Source organism: Canis aureus, chromosome 38, assembly GCF_053574225.1.
Source record: "Canis aureus isolate CA01 chromosome 38, VMU_Caureus_v.1.0, whole genome shotgun sequence".
Taxonomy (NCBI): Eukaryota; Metazoa; Chordata; class Mammalia; order Carnivora; family Canidae; genus Canis; species Canis aureus.
In genome coordinates this window covers 8,694,567-8,710,549 of record NC_135648.1, presented here as the reverse complement: position 1 = coordinate 8,710,549, position 15,983 = coordinate 8,694,567, and the positions used below count along the sequence as shown (strand labels likewise).

Genomic DNA, 15,983 nt, shown 5'->3' with positions numbered 1-15,983 from the left:
AAGTGACAGCCACCCAGGCGCCCCTGAACATTTCATTTTAGATAGTTATATTCCCCCCCCGGCAAAGTGAGCGAAAGTCAAGTAGAAATTGTAAACAGAATCCTCTCACTTAAAAATCATGTAGCCCGGGCAGCGTGGGTGACTCAACGGTTTAGCGCCTGCCGTCGGCCCAGGGCCTGATCCTAGAGACCCAGGATCGAATCCCACATCAGGCTCCCTGCATGAAGCCTGCTTCTCCCTCTGCCTGTGTCTCTGCCTCTCTCTCTCGGTGTGTCTCTCATGAATGAATAAGTAAAAAAAAATAAAAAATAAAAAACAAATCATGTAGCCCAATGTATTTTCATTGAAGTTGATTTATCAATGAAAGTCATTTGTAGTCTTTTTTGTTTGTTTTTTCATTTGTAGTCTTTTTAACTGTCCTTTTTAAAATGTAATTTCATTAACAATGAAATCTTGTAACCTTTCTCATAGCACACGTCTGTGGATGGATACACTGAACCGCACATCCAGCCTACCAAATCGAGTAGCCGACAGAACATTCCCCGGTGCAGAAACTCCATTACGTCAGCAACAGACGAGCAGCCTCACATTGGAAATTATCGTTTACAAAAAACAATAGGGAAGGGAAACTTTGCCAAAGTGAAATTGGCAAGACATGTCCTAACTGGTAGAGAGGTAAGTTTTCATGCTTTTTAATATTTACTTGGACCTCTCTGGAGTCTTGTTACAGATCTTTTCTGTAGCTGGTGCTGGGAATAAATAACATTTGAAATATGGTAAACACTGAGGTATGTGTGAATGGAACATCTGTAGACAGAGCTATATTATGGGACAAAAAGTTGGCCTTTGAACATTTAGAAAAGACTCATCCCTGCATGTAGCATCTCTCATAAATCAGATGTGCTACAGATGAACTTTCCTTAGGCTTCTATCTTCATTATATGGTTTCTATAAACATTTCTGACTTTGTTTGTTCCCCAACCCAAGCACAGGGCCAGAGTTAGTTCTCATTAATTACTGCTTCTGATAAATTAGGTATAAATATGTATAAAATCACCCACTGACTTTTGTCTGTTTAGAGATCATATTATACATACGGTTGAAAACGGATGTTTTTATCAGGCAATAGGAGAATTGGGTTTCTAAAATCCCATGTGTTTTAAATTATGTGTATGTATATAGCAAAAATGTGTGTATTTAATAATTATTACTAATATTTAATAATTGGTATAGTAAAAACTAAAAAACAGTTAATATTACCTCATGTTTCCTGGATCCAGTTAAGACATTATGAAGATCTCACTTAGAATTTGTTTTTAATAAGTTTTTCTTTAGCTCTGTACCAGTTAATTTTAGTCCTCTCTGCCCATTCTGGCTCCAGGAACTGTTCAGACACAGGCTTTATTAGGCAGAGACTTAGATTTAATCCATTTGGTTAGTCTGCTGCTATAAGCAAGCTCTGGTGTTTGATTTCTCTAATCATTTTATTCCCATGATATTTAAACTACTGAAAGCTTGTAGGTCTCTTCCCTCTGATAATTGTGACTTATTAAGATCATAAGTAAAAGATTAAGATACCAATGATTTTTACTTTAAAGGGGAGAGAAGTGGAAAAAATTCTAAAGCTGTTGTTTTATTGACTAAGAATCAGATATGCTAAATGGAATAAATACATCAATGGAATAATACATTAGGTCAATGGAATAATACATCATAAGGCTGCCAGATTGTCTCAACTTTATCATCTAGTTATGTGAACACCAAAGACAACTAAATTACATTTAGTTAGGAATGAAGAAGACTTTTTACAAGTTTTTAATCCGTCAAAATACGTTTTCTCAAATATATAGTTTAATGATTCTCTTTTTCAGGTTGCTGTGAAAATAATAGACAAAACTCAGCTAAATCCTACCAGTCTACAAAAGGTATTTAATTATTTTAATAGTAAGTAATTAGAATTTGAGTTTATCAACATATGGTATTCTGTGAAGTTAGTTACCCTGAATTTCCCATTAGGTAAAATTTTCCTCAGTGTATGAAGACATGATACATAAAACATAATAATTATATTTAATAATATATCAATTATTTTTATCAAGTAGTTTGAGAAGTATCTACCACTCAAATGCATACACCATATGAAAGGAATTTATGCCTTTTAATTCAGTAGAATAAAATTTTTTTTTAGAATAAAATTTTGTAACAACTGTTTCTAAATACTCAGGATTCTGCTTTGTTTAAAAACATATAGTTACTATTGTCCATAGGCAATTTCCTTTTATTGCTTCACTTACATTTCTTCCTTCTTCCATAGGAACTAGTCCCTCAGCTAACATAGAGTAAAAAATTTGAGCACTTCTTGAAAGAGTGCAAATGCAAAACAGGAGGAGGAAAAGAAGGAGTTAGGGTGGAGATTGCCCTAGTTAAACCTGGGAAAGCTATTTCAGATTGCTTCATTATTTATGTTGGAAAAGTTTCTCAGATAAACGTTTTAGTACCTTAAGAATGAAGCAATTATTTTAACACATAGGCCATATATGTTAAGTTTGTATATGACAAATTAGTATAGGATTGTGATTTTTATTAGACTGTAATAGGATCGTGGTCACATATGTAAATGTGACAGATAATTTTGAGTTCCTAAAACAGAATCTGAATGTACGAACTTTGTAGTATAATGTGTTTAACTATACCTTCTGTGATTTTAGTATTAAATTAAAAATTTGGATCTTTGATATCAAGGCTTTCCCACTTGGCTCAGTTGCCAGATAACTCATTTTATGTATTTCTACTCCAAGATCGGTCTTTGTACTACTTCCTGAGATTCCTTTTAAATTTAACAATCAATGTAACTTTCATAGCATTGATATTTCTGATAAGGGAGAACAAAATGTTTGCTGGATTCTTCTTTTTCTCTATGAAATCGTATACCTTATGGATGTCTTCTGGGAGAAACTTCTAGCACCAGTCTGTTAGCTAATCATGATGTAGTTGTATGAGTTACAAAAAGGCATCCCCTCTGGGCAGATAAATTATCCAAAGATGCTCTTTTTTCCTCGGCTGGCACCACAGTGGAACATATTTTGCCACCCCTCTGCCGAGAATCTTTTAAAAATGCACAAAGTGCTTAACTGTGCCCAGTGGCCTTGTCCATCGCCCATCTGGCTTTTCCACTCTTCCTCCATTAATCTGTGAGTTGCTCTGGTAAACAGAGTGATTTTAAGTGACATTTAGAACTACTTGAGGCCTGTTTTGCTGGTTAGATACACAGTAATATGACCCCCACAATGCCTTTCCCAAAGGGGCCCAGAGAAGGCTGTAGAACTACAGTTGCACTTGTTGAAACACGCAAATGCGAAGCTGAATGTTGCTTTATTTATCTGAATAACTAAAAAATGTACTTGATGACAAGTAATTTCTGTTGTAAATTTTGCTAATGTTGCTGATGAAGTGTTGCTTTTCCAAATAGGCATATAAAGAATGATGGCAATTTTGTTTTCTTTAATCTATGAAAATAAAATCCAAGGAAAGCTCGACATTCACTAAATGTAGCCTGTACGCTGTGTATATGTCATTTTTTAAAAATAATTTTCAGTTATGCTCATGGATTTGCTCTCAGTTAAGAGTTTTGAAAATAAACAAACAACAGATCAAGGTTTGGTTAGTTCCTGTGCATTGTAGAACATTCAACATTTGGCCAGTAGGATCTCCCAGTCAGTCATATCTAAAAAATAATAATAATAATGGAAGGAGAAGTAATCTGTTTGTTTTCCTTAGCATTGACAGTGAAGTCCTATAGGTTAGAAATAACCAAATATGTTGCCCATGTCATAGATATACTTATTAAAAAGCAGATAATGATAACATATATTTGAAAGAAGGATTCATTTTAATCTCGTTTCCAAAAGTGTTTCATTAAATCTTACTCTGGATTTAATCTGAATTTAAGCTGATTCCCATCCTTTATGTTCTCTTCTGTGTGCAACATATTTATAAGAAATAGTACTTTCCTTTGCCAACATCAGTGATAGACAAAGTAACCTAAATTTGATACCTCAGCTGTTCAAACCTTCTAAACTATAAAGCTCTCAAAAACAGTTTGGTCTTTGAAATTGTTAAACATATTTGTCTTCGAAGTTGTTCAAATAATATTCCCATGTTATTTGTATCACATGTTTTGAATTAATGATATCCAATTTAATGAGTTTACATCATTTAAAAATTATTTGAGTTCGATGCTGTATTTACCTCTTCTTCTTTGGGCCATGAGTCTCACCTCACATTTTAATTACTTTTTTGGGATATGGTTTATGAACTTAAAAGATCCCCAGGATCTTTTAAGCAGCCTAATCATGTTGGAAGAAAAGCAAAACAATGAAGCAATTTTATTTATAGTTCATGTCTCGAAATGTAAGATTAATTACGATTTTCTCAGAAATTACACTAGGTTTTTAAACTTCGACACATTAGCTTATAAATGGATGACAAAGTCTTGTGTTAGCTGCTTTCAGCTATTAGCCATATGGGTGCAGTTTATCTTCTGCATATTGTTTATTAATTTGCATTCACATTTTCCATTGTTTCACTATGTTGCATTATAGTCCCAATTCACAAAAATGGCTTAGTGGTTCTGAAGTGATTTGCTGAGTAGTAAAGTCTGAAATGAGATAATCTGTTGACTCCTAGTGTCTGGTGTGTTATCTTTTGTGTAAAATATTGTCAAATGGTGACGTAAGCTATTTAAGTTTTGGTGAGAGGATGCCTGGGTGGCTCAGAGGTTGAGTATCTGCCTTCGGCACAGGGTGTGATCCTAGGGTCCAGGATCAAGTCCCACATCGGGCTCCTCGCAGGGAACCTGCTTCTCCCCCTGCCTGTGTTTCTGTCTCTCTCTGGGTGTCTCTCATGAATAAATAGGATCTTTAGAAAAAATTTCAAAATTAAATAAATTTTGGTGAGTTTTCTGCTAAAGCCCAGCAACCTCTCTGGTAAGCTACTTAAGTTTTCCAGACCTTCTACAAAATAGTTTTTGCCATGGTGACTACAGGTGGAGAGGAAGACAGAGCCATGGGAGCAATATTCAGAATTAAATTCTTTTAGCAAATTATCAAGAAACCAAACTTGTCAAAGCAAACATAATTATTGACACATATTTTTATCAAGGAGAAAACCGAGGAAGCTCTTTGGCAGTATTCCTTAACAAATATCTCTGCTGGACATATGTTGAAATACCAGTTACATATGCATGCTTTATTGCATATTTCACTTTATTGTTCTTTTCACATGTGCAGGCCATTTGAAGGAAAAGTCTTGACCAATTCTTTTGTGTTTTGGTGAAAATCTAAGTGATAAGAGTTATTAGCATTTTGTGAGCTGGGTTGTAGACTGCAAAAGTTGTCTTCAAATTAGTAATGATGAAAACACCAGGAGGGCCCTTTTTGAGAGAGTGTATATGGGGGCAGTAATTCTGCAGGGAATGGTACTGCCATGTGAATAAATAAGATTATACCTAATACTCAGTATTTCTTTTGCCATGAAATTAGTGGTTAGCAACACACCTCTCTGATCTTGATTTGGCTTTGAAGGAAATATTGAAAACAGATTATCATGAAATCAAGGCTATTAAAAGATGTCTCTTTAGTGTACAGTGTGAAGAATTGGTGGAAAGTATATCTTTCAAACTGAAATATGATGGATTTTGAGGGAAAAGGTGTTCCTTTCCTTTAAAAGGCGATACCAATAATTATAATGTATAGCCAGAAATTTGTTGAAGATAACTAGATTTTCTGGGGGGGGGGGGGGGGACTGTTTCATGTAATCCATTGACCAAAAATTTTATGTTTCTAAACCATGTCGACCCTCTCTTGTTATTGGAGAGAAGGCTCAATGACCAATCATTTGGCACGTTTAACACACAAATGCTGCATCCAAATATGAAAGATACTTTCCAGAGCAAGCTAATCAAAAAAGCATATTAAGAATCCATTTGCTATTATCCTTCCAATCGAAACTTCCGGTCTTCCAACTTTTCAGTGTGATAAGATTAGCAGCCTAGACTAGAATCTGTCTGAGAGCTGTACATAATCTTCAGGGAGAAATATCTTTGTAAGGTAATCAATTAGAATGTTGCTGACACATCATCTGATGCTGGTTCCTTTCTCCAGTCAATCTTTGATCATGACTTAGGGTTTTTTAACTCAGTAGAAATGAAAATTTTTTAAAAACTTAAAATGGAAACTGTCTTATGGTTCAGGCTAAGTGCCACTGAGCCCAGCTTCATGTGTTCATTAATTCTTAATCTAACAAGAATTTATTGAAAGAAGATTGTATTTCTCCATATATTTTCTTCTATTTTTTTGGCTCCTCCTTTTGTGTTTGTGTAGAGTCATTGTCTTTTTTATTGGCCTTGATGTTAGAACCCCGCAAAGCTTGGTCCTCTTTTCTTTCTATATTCTCTTCCTAGGCTGTCTCAGCTGTGGGCAGAGTCACAAATTTATGCCTTCAACTCAGACCTCCCCTAAGTTTTCTTGTAATCTCTCAAAGATAGCCCAAACTTTAAATGTCCAAAACTGAACTCTCCGTCTCTGCCCCACTTACTCAGTACCTTGCCCACCTGGTGCTCTTCCAGCATCCTCTCTCAGTGAACGACAGTGTCCTCAAGTTGTGCAAGCCAGAAGCCTAGAACAATTCTTGACTCTGCTCTTCCTCACCCTCTAGTCTGTCCTTGAGATGTGCAGATTTTGTCTTACATGTCTTTTGAGAATGCCTGCTTTTATCTTTTCCCATCACGACCACTCTAGACAAAGCTACTATTCTCTCTATTCTCTCACCTGTGGTCTACTCCAGTAGGCTTCTAGCTGGTCTTTCTCCATCCGTTTTGCATCCCTCCGCACACATGCACAAGCACACACACAGTTTAAAAAGTCATCAAGGATACAAAATACCTTCATTTAAACTTTTAGGTGGCATTCCATTTTTGGTGTTCTGGAAATCAAATTCATTAGCAACATGTGTGAGGCCCTACCTCCTCTTCCACTTCTTGGCCCACCAGCTCCCCACAGCCTCTGCCCTGCCTCATCTCCTGCTCCTCCACCTTCAGTACTTTCTTTCATCTGCTGCTGGTCGTACTCTTCATCCCAGCCACCAGGCCTTTGCAGCTCTTCACCCCAGCCTCAACTTAAGGCACACCACCCCCTTCACTTAATTCTTACTCATTCATTTATCATGTTTCAGCCCTTAGAGACCTTTCATCAGGGACTCCTGTGCTGTCTCCCCAACAATGTTAAATCTCTCTGCCCTTCTTAAAATTAAGCACTCATAACCAAGGATTACTCCTAAAGAATTGCTTTAGTTTTTATTTGTTTTACCCTTGACAGTAGTTTTGTTTCTCATTTTTGTTTTTTTTAAAGATTTTTATTTATTCATTCATGAGAGACACACACACACACACAGACAGAGACACAGGCAGAGGGAGAAGCAGGCTCCATGCAGGGAGCCCCATGTGGGACTCGATTCCGGAACCCCAGGATCAAGCCCTGAGTCGAAGGCAGACGCTCAACCACTGAGCCACCCAGGCATCCCATTTGTTTGTTGTTTTTGATGCTTCTGTTCTGTCTCTGACTCTTAACACCTCTATTCTAATTGCTTGGCCTTTACTGGATGTAAAGAATACATCTATTTCTGTATTCCCAAGAAACTACAGAAGATTTATGGAAGTGTGGACACGGAAGAATTTTCTCTTGGAAATGGAATTGGCTAGGAATCTGCATCTCCTCTGAGCTTTAGACTAAACCACCTGACTGTTTTGGGTTGTGGTTTTGTTTTTGTTTTGTTTTGTTTTTTAAGATTTCTTTGAGAGAGAGTGTGTGAGTGAGCTCGGGATGAGGAGAGGCAGAGTGAGAGAGAGAGTCCTGTGGCAGACTCTGCACGGAGCATGGACCCTGACATGGGGCTCAGCCCCAGGACCCTGAGATCATGACCTGAGCCAAAACCCAGAATTGGCCACTTAACCAACTGCACCACCCAAGCGCCCCCCATTAGGCTGTTTTAAAAGTCATGTTGTCATTTTGTTATTTGAAGAGTCATACTCTTATTTTTTTTCTAAGTTGGGCAGTTTGTTGACATAGTAAACTGGACTATTTATAATTTTTGGATGGGGACTTCGAAATGTCTTTCTCATTTAAAAAATAAAGTTGCTTTCTTATGACATTTGTTAGACTAAACTGTTTCATGTCTAATTTTTTTTTTAAGACATAAAATATTACAGATACAGCTGAAGCCTTATGCATTATTTCTGGGTTCTATTCCTATATTTTCCTACCTGGAAATACCTGCTGTTCTGAATTTGATCTTTCTTATTCTCATTCAAACTAAAGATACTTTTCATATGTGTGTTTCTATATTTTTTATAATAAATTTATTTTTTATTGGTGTTCAATTTACCAACATACAGAATAACACCCAGTGCTCATCCCATCAAGTGCCCCCCTCAGTGCCCGTCACCCAGTCACCCCCACCCTCCACCCACCTCCCCTTCTACCACCCCTAGTTCATTTCCCAGAGTTAGGAGTCTTCATGTTCTGTCTCCCTTTCTGATATTTCCTACCCATTTCTTCTCCCTTCCCTTCTATTCCCTTTCACTATTATTTATATTCCCCACATGAATGAGAGCATACAATGTTTGTCCTTCTCCGATTGACTTACTTCACTCAGCATAATACCCTCCAGTTCCATCCACGTCGAAGCAAATGGTGGGTATTTGTCATTTCTAATGGCTGAGGAATATTCCATTGTATACATAGACCACATCTTCTTTATCCATTCATCTTTCGATGGACACCGAGGCTCCTTCCACAGTTTGGCTATTGTGGACATTGCTGCTAGAAACATCGGGGTGCAGGTGTCTCGGCGTTTCATTGCATCTGAATGTGTGTTTCTATATTATTTATTTTTAAACCTCTTAACCTTTTACAACTTGCTTTTTTCACATAACATTGTCTTACAGTCTTAGTCATGTTAGCCTATATAGTCTAGTTCATTTATTTTCACTACTGTAATTGCATACCACTGTATAAGTATTCTACGCTTACCCATTTTCTTATTAACAGATACAGTATAGTTTGGGTTTTTTTTTTTTTTTTTTTTTTTTTTTTTTTTTTAGTTTGTGTATTTTTGTTGGTGGTTATGTAGATTGTTCCTGGTGTTTTTGTGTCTCACTTTTTTTTCTAGATAGCTTTTCACTTTTGCTCTAGAAGCAGTGCTGCAATGATCATTATTGTGTTTGTCTTTTTGTGAAGATGTATGTAAAAGGATATATCTCTCCAAGCAGAATTGCTAGGCTGAAGGTCATGCATATCCTCAACTTTACTAGATAATGTCAGGTTGTTCTTCAGAGTGGTTGCACAGTTTGTACTTCTGCTAAAACTGTATGAGATTTACTGTTGCCCTGCATTTTTGCCAACATCTTATATTATCAGATTTCTTAATTTTTGCCATCCTTATGGATGCACTATGGATGATGTTTCCATCATTTCTAATTTAAACTATTTTCGAATTTGATCTATTTTATGTTTAATATCTTCTGTCTGAAATCATTTGCTGTCTTAAATAGTACATTTATTTTGCACCAGCTTGAGCTCAGAATTGTTTGAGGCCTTGGGAAGGACTCAAGCAATATAAAATTGGTACCAGTTTATAAGAAATAAGAATCTTATAATCTTGTGATCTATCTAGATGATAGATTACTTGGGAAAGTGGCCCAGCTTGTAATTTAAAAAGCATATCCTTCTCTTAACTTTGCAACAAACAGTTGACTTATCAGTTGTCAAGGTTGAGAAAAAATACGGAATGATCATTTTATTATTTTAGTTAGAAATCATCTAATATATATTCATTTAATTGTATTCAGATCTCTTTTTTCCAACTACCATTTCACAGGATAAACTTAAGAAATTCACTTATGTTTTTATTCTGCTATTAACAATAACTTTGTATAATATGTGGTATGTCTATAAGATGCATGAAAGCTGAAAAAAGGAGTGAAATGATGATCCTAGAAACTTAAAAGCTGAAAGTTTAATTTATAGGTTTCTGTTAATAAAGGCATGTCATATATAAAATCCCTCAATGGATGGGCACCTCTGAGGGCATCTAAATGTGGACCCAGCATTCTCTTGGAACTGAATGTCACTTGTAGGGTAAAATGGTGCCCACACGTCTCATCAATAGGCTGGTAAACAGCTATCAAAGATAAGGATAGGATTATTACAGAGATTACAGTGAAGGCAAAGAAGGGCTCTTGCCCCTCACTAAACCCAAATCAGAATCAAACACTGGAAAGGCCAAGAAGGCTGTGTGGGAAGGCACAAGAAGATCTGAATGTCACCCTCCTCCAGTTCTCAGTGGCTGATGACAGCCTAGAAGAGCTCTCCCAACAGGAACAAGCCTGAACACTCTGCTTTTGTCAAGTTCCCCGTGGCCCCAGTGTTGTTCTGCATCTGCTTCAAGGCCAGACAAGCAGTGAAGGTGTCCTATGACCTTGATGAAGCCAAGAGCAACCCGGTGAGCGGGTCTGGTGGAAGGAAGATAATGTGCATTTGACTGGCCCCTGACTACGATGCTTTGGGTGTAAATAGAACGAGGATTGTCCAAGCCATGTCCACATGGCTACTTCTAAATAGAACAGATTTTCCCACCTTCAAAAAAGAGAGGCGAAAGGAATAAAAGAGGTACGAAGGAAAAGAGCAGTTAAGAGGAGAAACAGAAAATGCTCATAAATGAGGCAAATACTGATGAACACTAATGGGGTTTGACTGACCCTGACCTTCAGCCCTAACCAAAGGACTGAATTGGGAAGTACATCTCTGTCTTGTTTACTCACTTCAGTTACCTGGCACAACGCCAAGAAGGAAACAATCCAGGCCTCTGAACAACTAGAATAGCTGTCATGAAGTCTCAACAGTAAAGGCCCCTCCTGCCTCATAGAGAAAACTCATCTCAGGCCTTCACCCGGCACTCATCTCTTTAATTCAACACACAAAATACGAACAAACTCTGGCCTTAATTTCAGCCCACAGCAAAGCTGAAGTAGTAAGTTAACATCTATAACATCAGGATGTCACAGTTTGAAAACAAACAAGAAAAAATGAACTAATAATTAGAATCAGAAATTCAAATAGTAGTGTGGGACTACCTCATGTATTTGCGAACCTGTTTTCCTGGCTTGTACGTGACGTATGATACCTACAGTAATCGACTTTTTTTTTTTTTTTAACAATAACTGTCCTTCTCAAAGTAAACTTCTTAGCATGGTCTAAATTTTCAGCTCTCTTTCTTCCCTCAACCTTCTCCACCTTTCCTAAGGAAGAGCAACATTGGTAAGATTAGCACCATTGCTGATAAAAGTTTGCTCTGGGCTAAGAGATCATGTATCTTTGGCTGTCTGTCTGTCTCTGTCTCTCTCTTCCTCTGTAGCTGATACAGAGACTCTGACATTAATTAGTCTTATCCCTTTCCTGTGTGCATGGAGCCAGCTGGAATATTGCGGTTTAGGGAAGGGGTGAAGGGAATCATGAAGAGGAGGAGACATCTTAGACCTTTACTAAAGCCATGTGCTACTGTTGAGTTGGCCCCAATTCTCTGGATTTTTAGTGTTAATGACCCAAATCTAGCTGACAGTTGAAGTGTTTCTTTGGGAGGAAGGGTAATTAGTGGGTCAGGCTACTGGCATTTCATTATCCTTGGTCAGTATGCCCCTTAAAACACACTAATCACTTCTTCAACAGCAAGCACTCTTCCTCTTTCCACAACTGCCTATCATTTTTAGCCTACACACACCCAACCCACACAGACCCATTCATGCTCTTGCTTATTGTGGTTTTTTTCCGCACTCGTTGTCAGTGATAACTGAAGGAGAGGAAACTAAGGATAGAACAATATATTGAAGACATCTTTGAGATGCAATAACCCAATGACTGTGTATTATTTTTTCACCAGAATAAAAAACTACTTTCTGATGAGAACTTTGGCCCTTCCTGTAACTGTTTCTCTGGCTTCATCTATCCTCAGATAGCAGGACAGTAGCCTTCTACTCAGGCACGTTTTTGTTAGGCACCCCAATTTTCACAAGATAATTTTAATCCTCTCTTTAGCTCATCTCTGTTCTTGGAAGAACAGAATGGCTAAATTCTAGGTTTCAATCAGAGACTGCATTCATGAACTCAGTGCCGCTCAAAAACCCAGTTTATGAAATAAACAACCAATCAAAAGCCAGTATTTATGGACAAATGTTTGAAGGATATGTAGTCTAGCCAGTTTGCTTCCAAGAGTAAACTACTAAATTTGCCAATAATCGCATAAAAATTAATGAGAATAAGCTCAGGATTACCCATGTGACAATACTGTCTCCACTCTTGTAGTCTGATGTGTTTTCTTGAGGCAGAAGAAAGGGAAGAGGAGCTGGAATTAGAGTTGGTGTGGCATGTTCATGCTGTACTTCCTAGACCACCTTCTGGAAGTACCTGTGCCAGTGAGAAAGTAAGGTGTGAAAGCCCTTTTCCACATGTAGTAAAGAACTGTTAATGGGAAAAGTATGTTAAAAGGAGGAATTATTTAAAAATTACATTGACATTTAACATTTAAATAAAACAAAATGCATAACCATTAACCAGTCTTTTCACTTCAGGCCAAACTTTTTTCTCCCCACTCCTAGTTTGGGTCTGTTGATTGACATTCAGCTTTGTTTATCTTGCACAGATCTCACCCATACCACTCACATTTGCTACTATTTCCAGTTTTTGTTTTGTTTTTTATTTTTTTTAATATATTATTTATTCATGAGAGACACACAGAGAGAGACAGAGACAGAGACAGAGGGAGAAGCAGGCTCCATGCAGGGAGCCCAATGTGGGATTTGATCCCGGATCTCCAGTATCACGCCCTAGGCCAAAGGCAGGTGCTAAACCACTGAGCCACCCAGGGATCCCCTGTTGTTTTTTAAGTAACAAAGGGAGGATTTAAAGACACCCAGGAAAAGGAACACCTGGATGGCTCTGGTTGAGTGTCTGCCTCTGTTCAGGTCGTGATCCCGGGGTCCTGGGATTGAGTCCTGCATCGGGCTCCCTGCAGGGAGCCTGCTTCTCAACCTCTGGCTGTGTCTGCCTCTCTCTCTTTGTCTCTCATAAAACATAAATAAAATCTCAAGACCGCCAGGAATGATCTGAGAGCAAACCCCTAGATTTTCTTTTAATCTTTGACATTTATCTTGCCAGCACTTAAGTGGACAGCAATTTCTTTAGCAGATTTTATCTAGTATTATTCAGTTTGGTTTGTTCTGTTAAACAACAAACTTTAATTCATTGGTTTATGTAATGTTTAATTGTATTGAACAGACTTAAGGCAATCCCCAATGACCCTCACTTCTGGTGTTCACACTTTTATATAATTCGTTTTCCTTGAATTGCAGGACCTGTAACCAATAGAATATGGAAAAAGTGGTGCGATTTCATTCCCATGATTACATTATGTTAGATAAGACTGTCTTGCCAGCCAACTTGCCCTGGAGATTATCCTTGCTGGCTTGATAATAAGGTAAATGGCCATGTTCAAGAAGCCTGCTTGGCAAGGACATGTGAATAGTCTCTAAGAAGTAAGGGTGGCCTCCTCTCAAGGGCCAACAAGAAGCCGGAGTCCTCAGTCCTATAGCTGCAGCCTAGGTTAGCTTGGAAATGGATTTTTCCCCAGTCAGGCCCCGAGAGGAGAGACCAATACCTTGTTGGAAACCAGGGGACCCAGTGAAGCCCTGACCAGAAACCATGAGATGATACATGTGTGTTGTTACACCCTGAGTGTGTTCTAAGGAGACTGCCCTCCGAGAACACCCAAGATCCCACCGGACAGCTCCACTCCTGCTGTCAGTCCTCAGAAGTCCAGGCAAGGAGAGGGGATAGCTACCTGGATTCCAGTGGCTGAGGCCACCCCACTCAGGCCAGACCCTCCACCTCCCTGACACCTACAAGGAAGAAGTGAGGGTATGTGACTTCTGGCTCCCTCTGCTTGGGCCTTCAGGGCTACTCATGGGAATAAGCCATTCTCTGATGTTGCAAAGTAGAATCGACAAGGTATTTGATGAACAATCCATGTTCACTATTATCCACAGGCATCTGGTTTTATTGGAGATTGTAACAGGCTCAAAAATTGACTTGAAAAGACTCAGGAAAACAAACAACTGATTAAAAAACTGGTCAAATGATATGAACAGGCATCTCATCAAAGAAAATCTATAGGTGGCAAATAAGCATATGGAAAGATGGTCAACACCATCTGTTATTAGGAATTGCAAATTAAAGCAACAGTGAGATACCACTACACACCTATTAGAATGTGAAAATCGAAAACACTGAGAACACTGAACACTGCTAAGGATGTGGAGCAGCAAGAACTCTCATTGCTGGTGGGAATAAAAATGGTAGATGGTTTGATAGTTTGGAAGATAGTTTGATAGTTTCTTACAAAACTAAACATACTGTATAATCCAGCAGTCAAACCTACACAGGGTTTATAGCAGCTTTCGTCATAATTGTCAAAACTTGGAAGTAATCAAAATGTCCTTCAATTGGTTCATGAATAAATACACTGGTACATTCATACAATGAAATGTTATTCAAGTGCTAAAAAGAAATACTCTATCAAGTCATGAAAAGACACGGAAGAACCTTAAATGTGTCATTACTAAGTGAAAGAAGTCAATCTGGAAAAACCACATTCTATATGATTCCAACTATATGATCTCAAGAGGCAAAACTATGGAGAAAGTAAAAAGATTAGTGGTTGCCAGAGATTTATGGAGAGGGAAGGATGAATAGGTGGAGCACAGAGGCTATTTAAGGCAATGAAACTTCTGTGTGATACTGTGATGGTGGATACATGTCATTATATATTTGTCAAAACCCATGGAATTTACAACAGCAAGAATGAACCCTAATGTAGACTACAGAATTTGGGACACTGTGTATCAATATAGATTCATCGATTATAACAAATGTACCACTCTGGTGGAGGATGTTGATGGTTGGGGAGGCTGTGCATGTATGGGAACAGGAGGTGTGTGGTAACTGTACTTCCTGCTCAATTTCGTTGTGAACCTAAAACTGCCCTAAAAGTAAAACCATATGTTCACATATATGAATGTATATATAGACATACACACACTTCGGATGCTGTATTCTCCACCTAATCCTGGTCCATGTACCTGAGTAAGACAGTTTGGTCAATGGACACCTGTCTGAGACAGGTGTTCAGTTTTGACAAGAGCCTGGTGGTGAACTAATAGCTACTTTTTAAAACCTGTTAGCCATTTTGGGGAGGGAATGAGTCCAAAACCCTATGGGGCCTCCTCTGAGTAGAGATTGTTTCCTTTTGTCAGAAGCTCCAGTCAGCAAAGTCATCATTAACAGAGACTTACAGCCCAAAGGGTCATTAAGGGCTGTGGGGCCCAAAAATAAAAAAGACCAAGCAGAGTAGACACTCAATATTTCTTGAGTTCTAGGCCTTCATGTACAGAATTGGGAGTGGAGGGCAAATTCAATGAGACCTAATAAAGTTCAAGGTGTATGTACACCGCTATCAAAAAATTAAGCTTCTAGGTATTTAAGGAAACATGTCAAGAATATTCATGGTAACACTGATTGTGAAAATATATAAATAGTGAAAATATATAAATAAGCATCCTCAGAAGAACACTGTATAAACTGTGGTTTCTTCTTGTAATGGAACACAGCAATTAAAGTAAGTGGACCAGATCTATACTAGAACAAAAAAACATTGTGTTGAAGAAAAAATAAGTTTAGAGAAATATATTCAGTAGGAATCCATTCATATAAAGTATGAAACACAAAGAAGTAACATTGCTATTTATTATACACACACATAGAAAAGTATAAAAGTATGGAAGCTTGTTATATGCCAACCTTAGGGCAATGGTTATTAGG

General features: G+C 37.9%; 1 protein-coding gene across 5 annotated transcripts in view; it reads left to right on the top strand.

Moving 5' to 3' along the window:
• The window catches only part of MARK1 (microtubule affinity regulating kinase 1), a 116,405-nt gene that overhangs the window by 47,380 nt on the left and 53,042 nt on the right, over positions 1-15,983 (top strand). For all 5 annotated transcript variants that reach the window (XM_077886937.1, XM_077886936.1, XM_077886935.1 and 2 more), the window contains exons 2-3: positions 472-675; positions 1,872-1,925. In XM_077886937.1, coding sequence (XP_077743063.1) covers positions 472-675; positions 1,872-1,925 — 258 coding nt within the window. The remainder of the gene's footprint in view (positions 1-471; positions 676-1,871; positions 1,926-15,983) is intronic.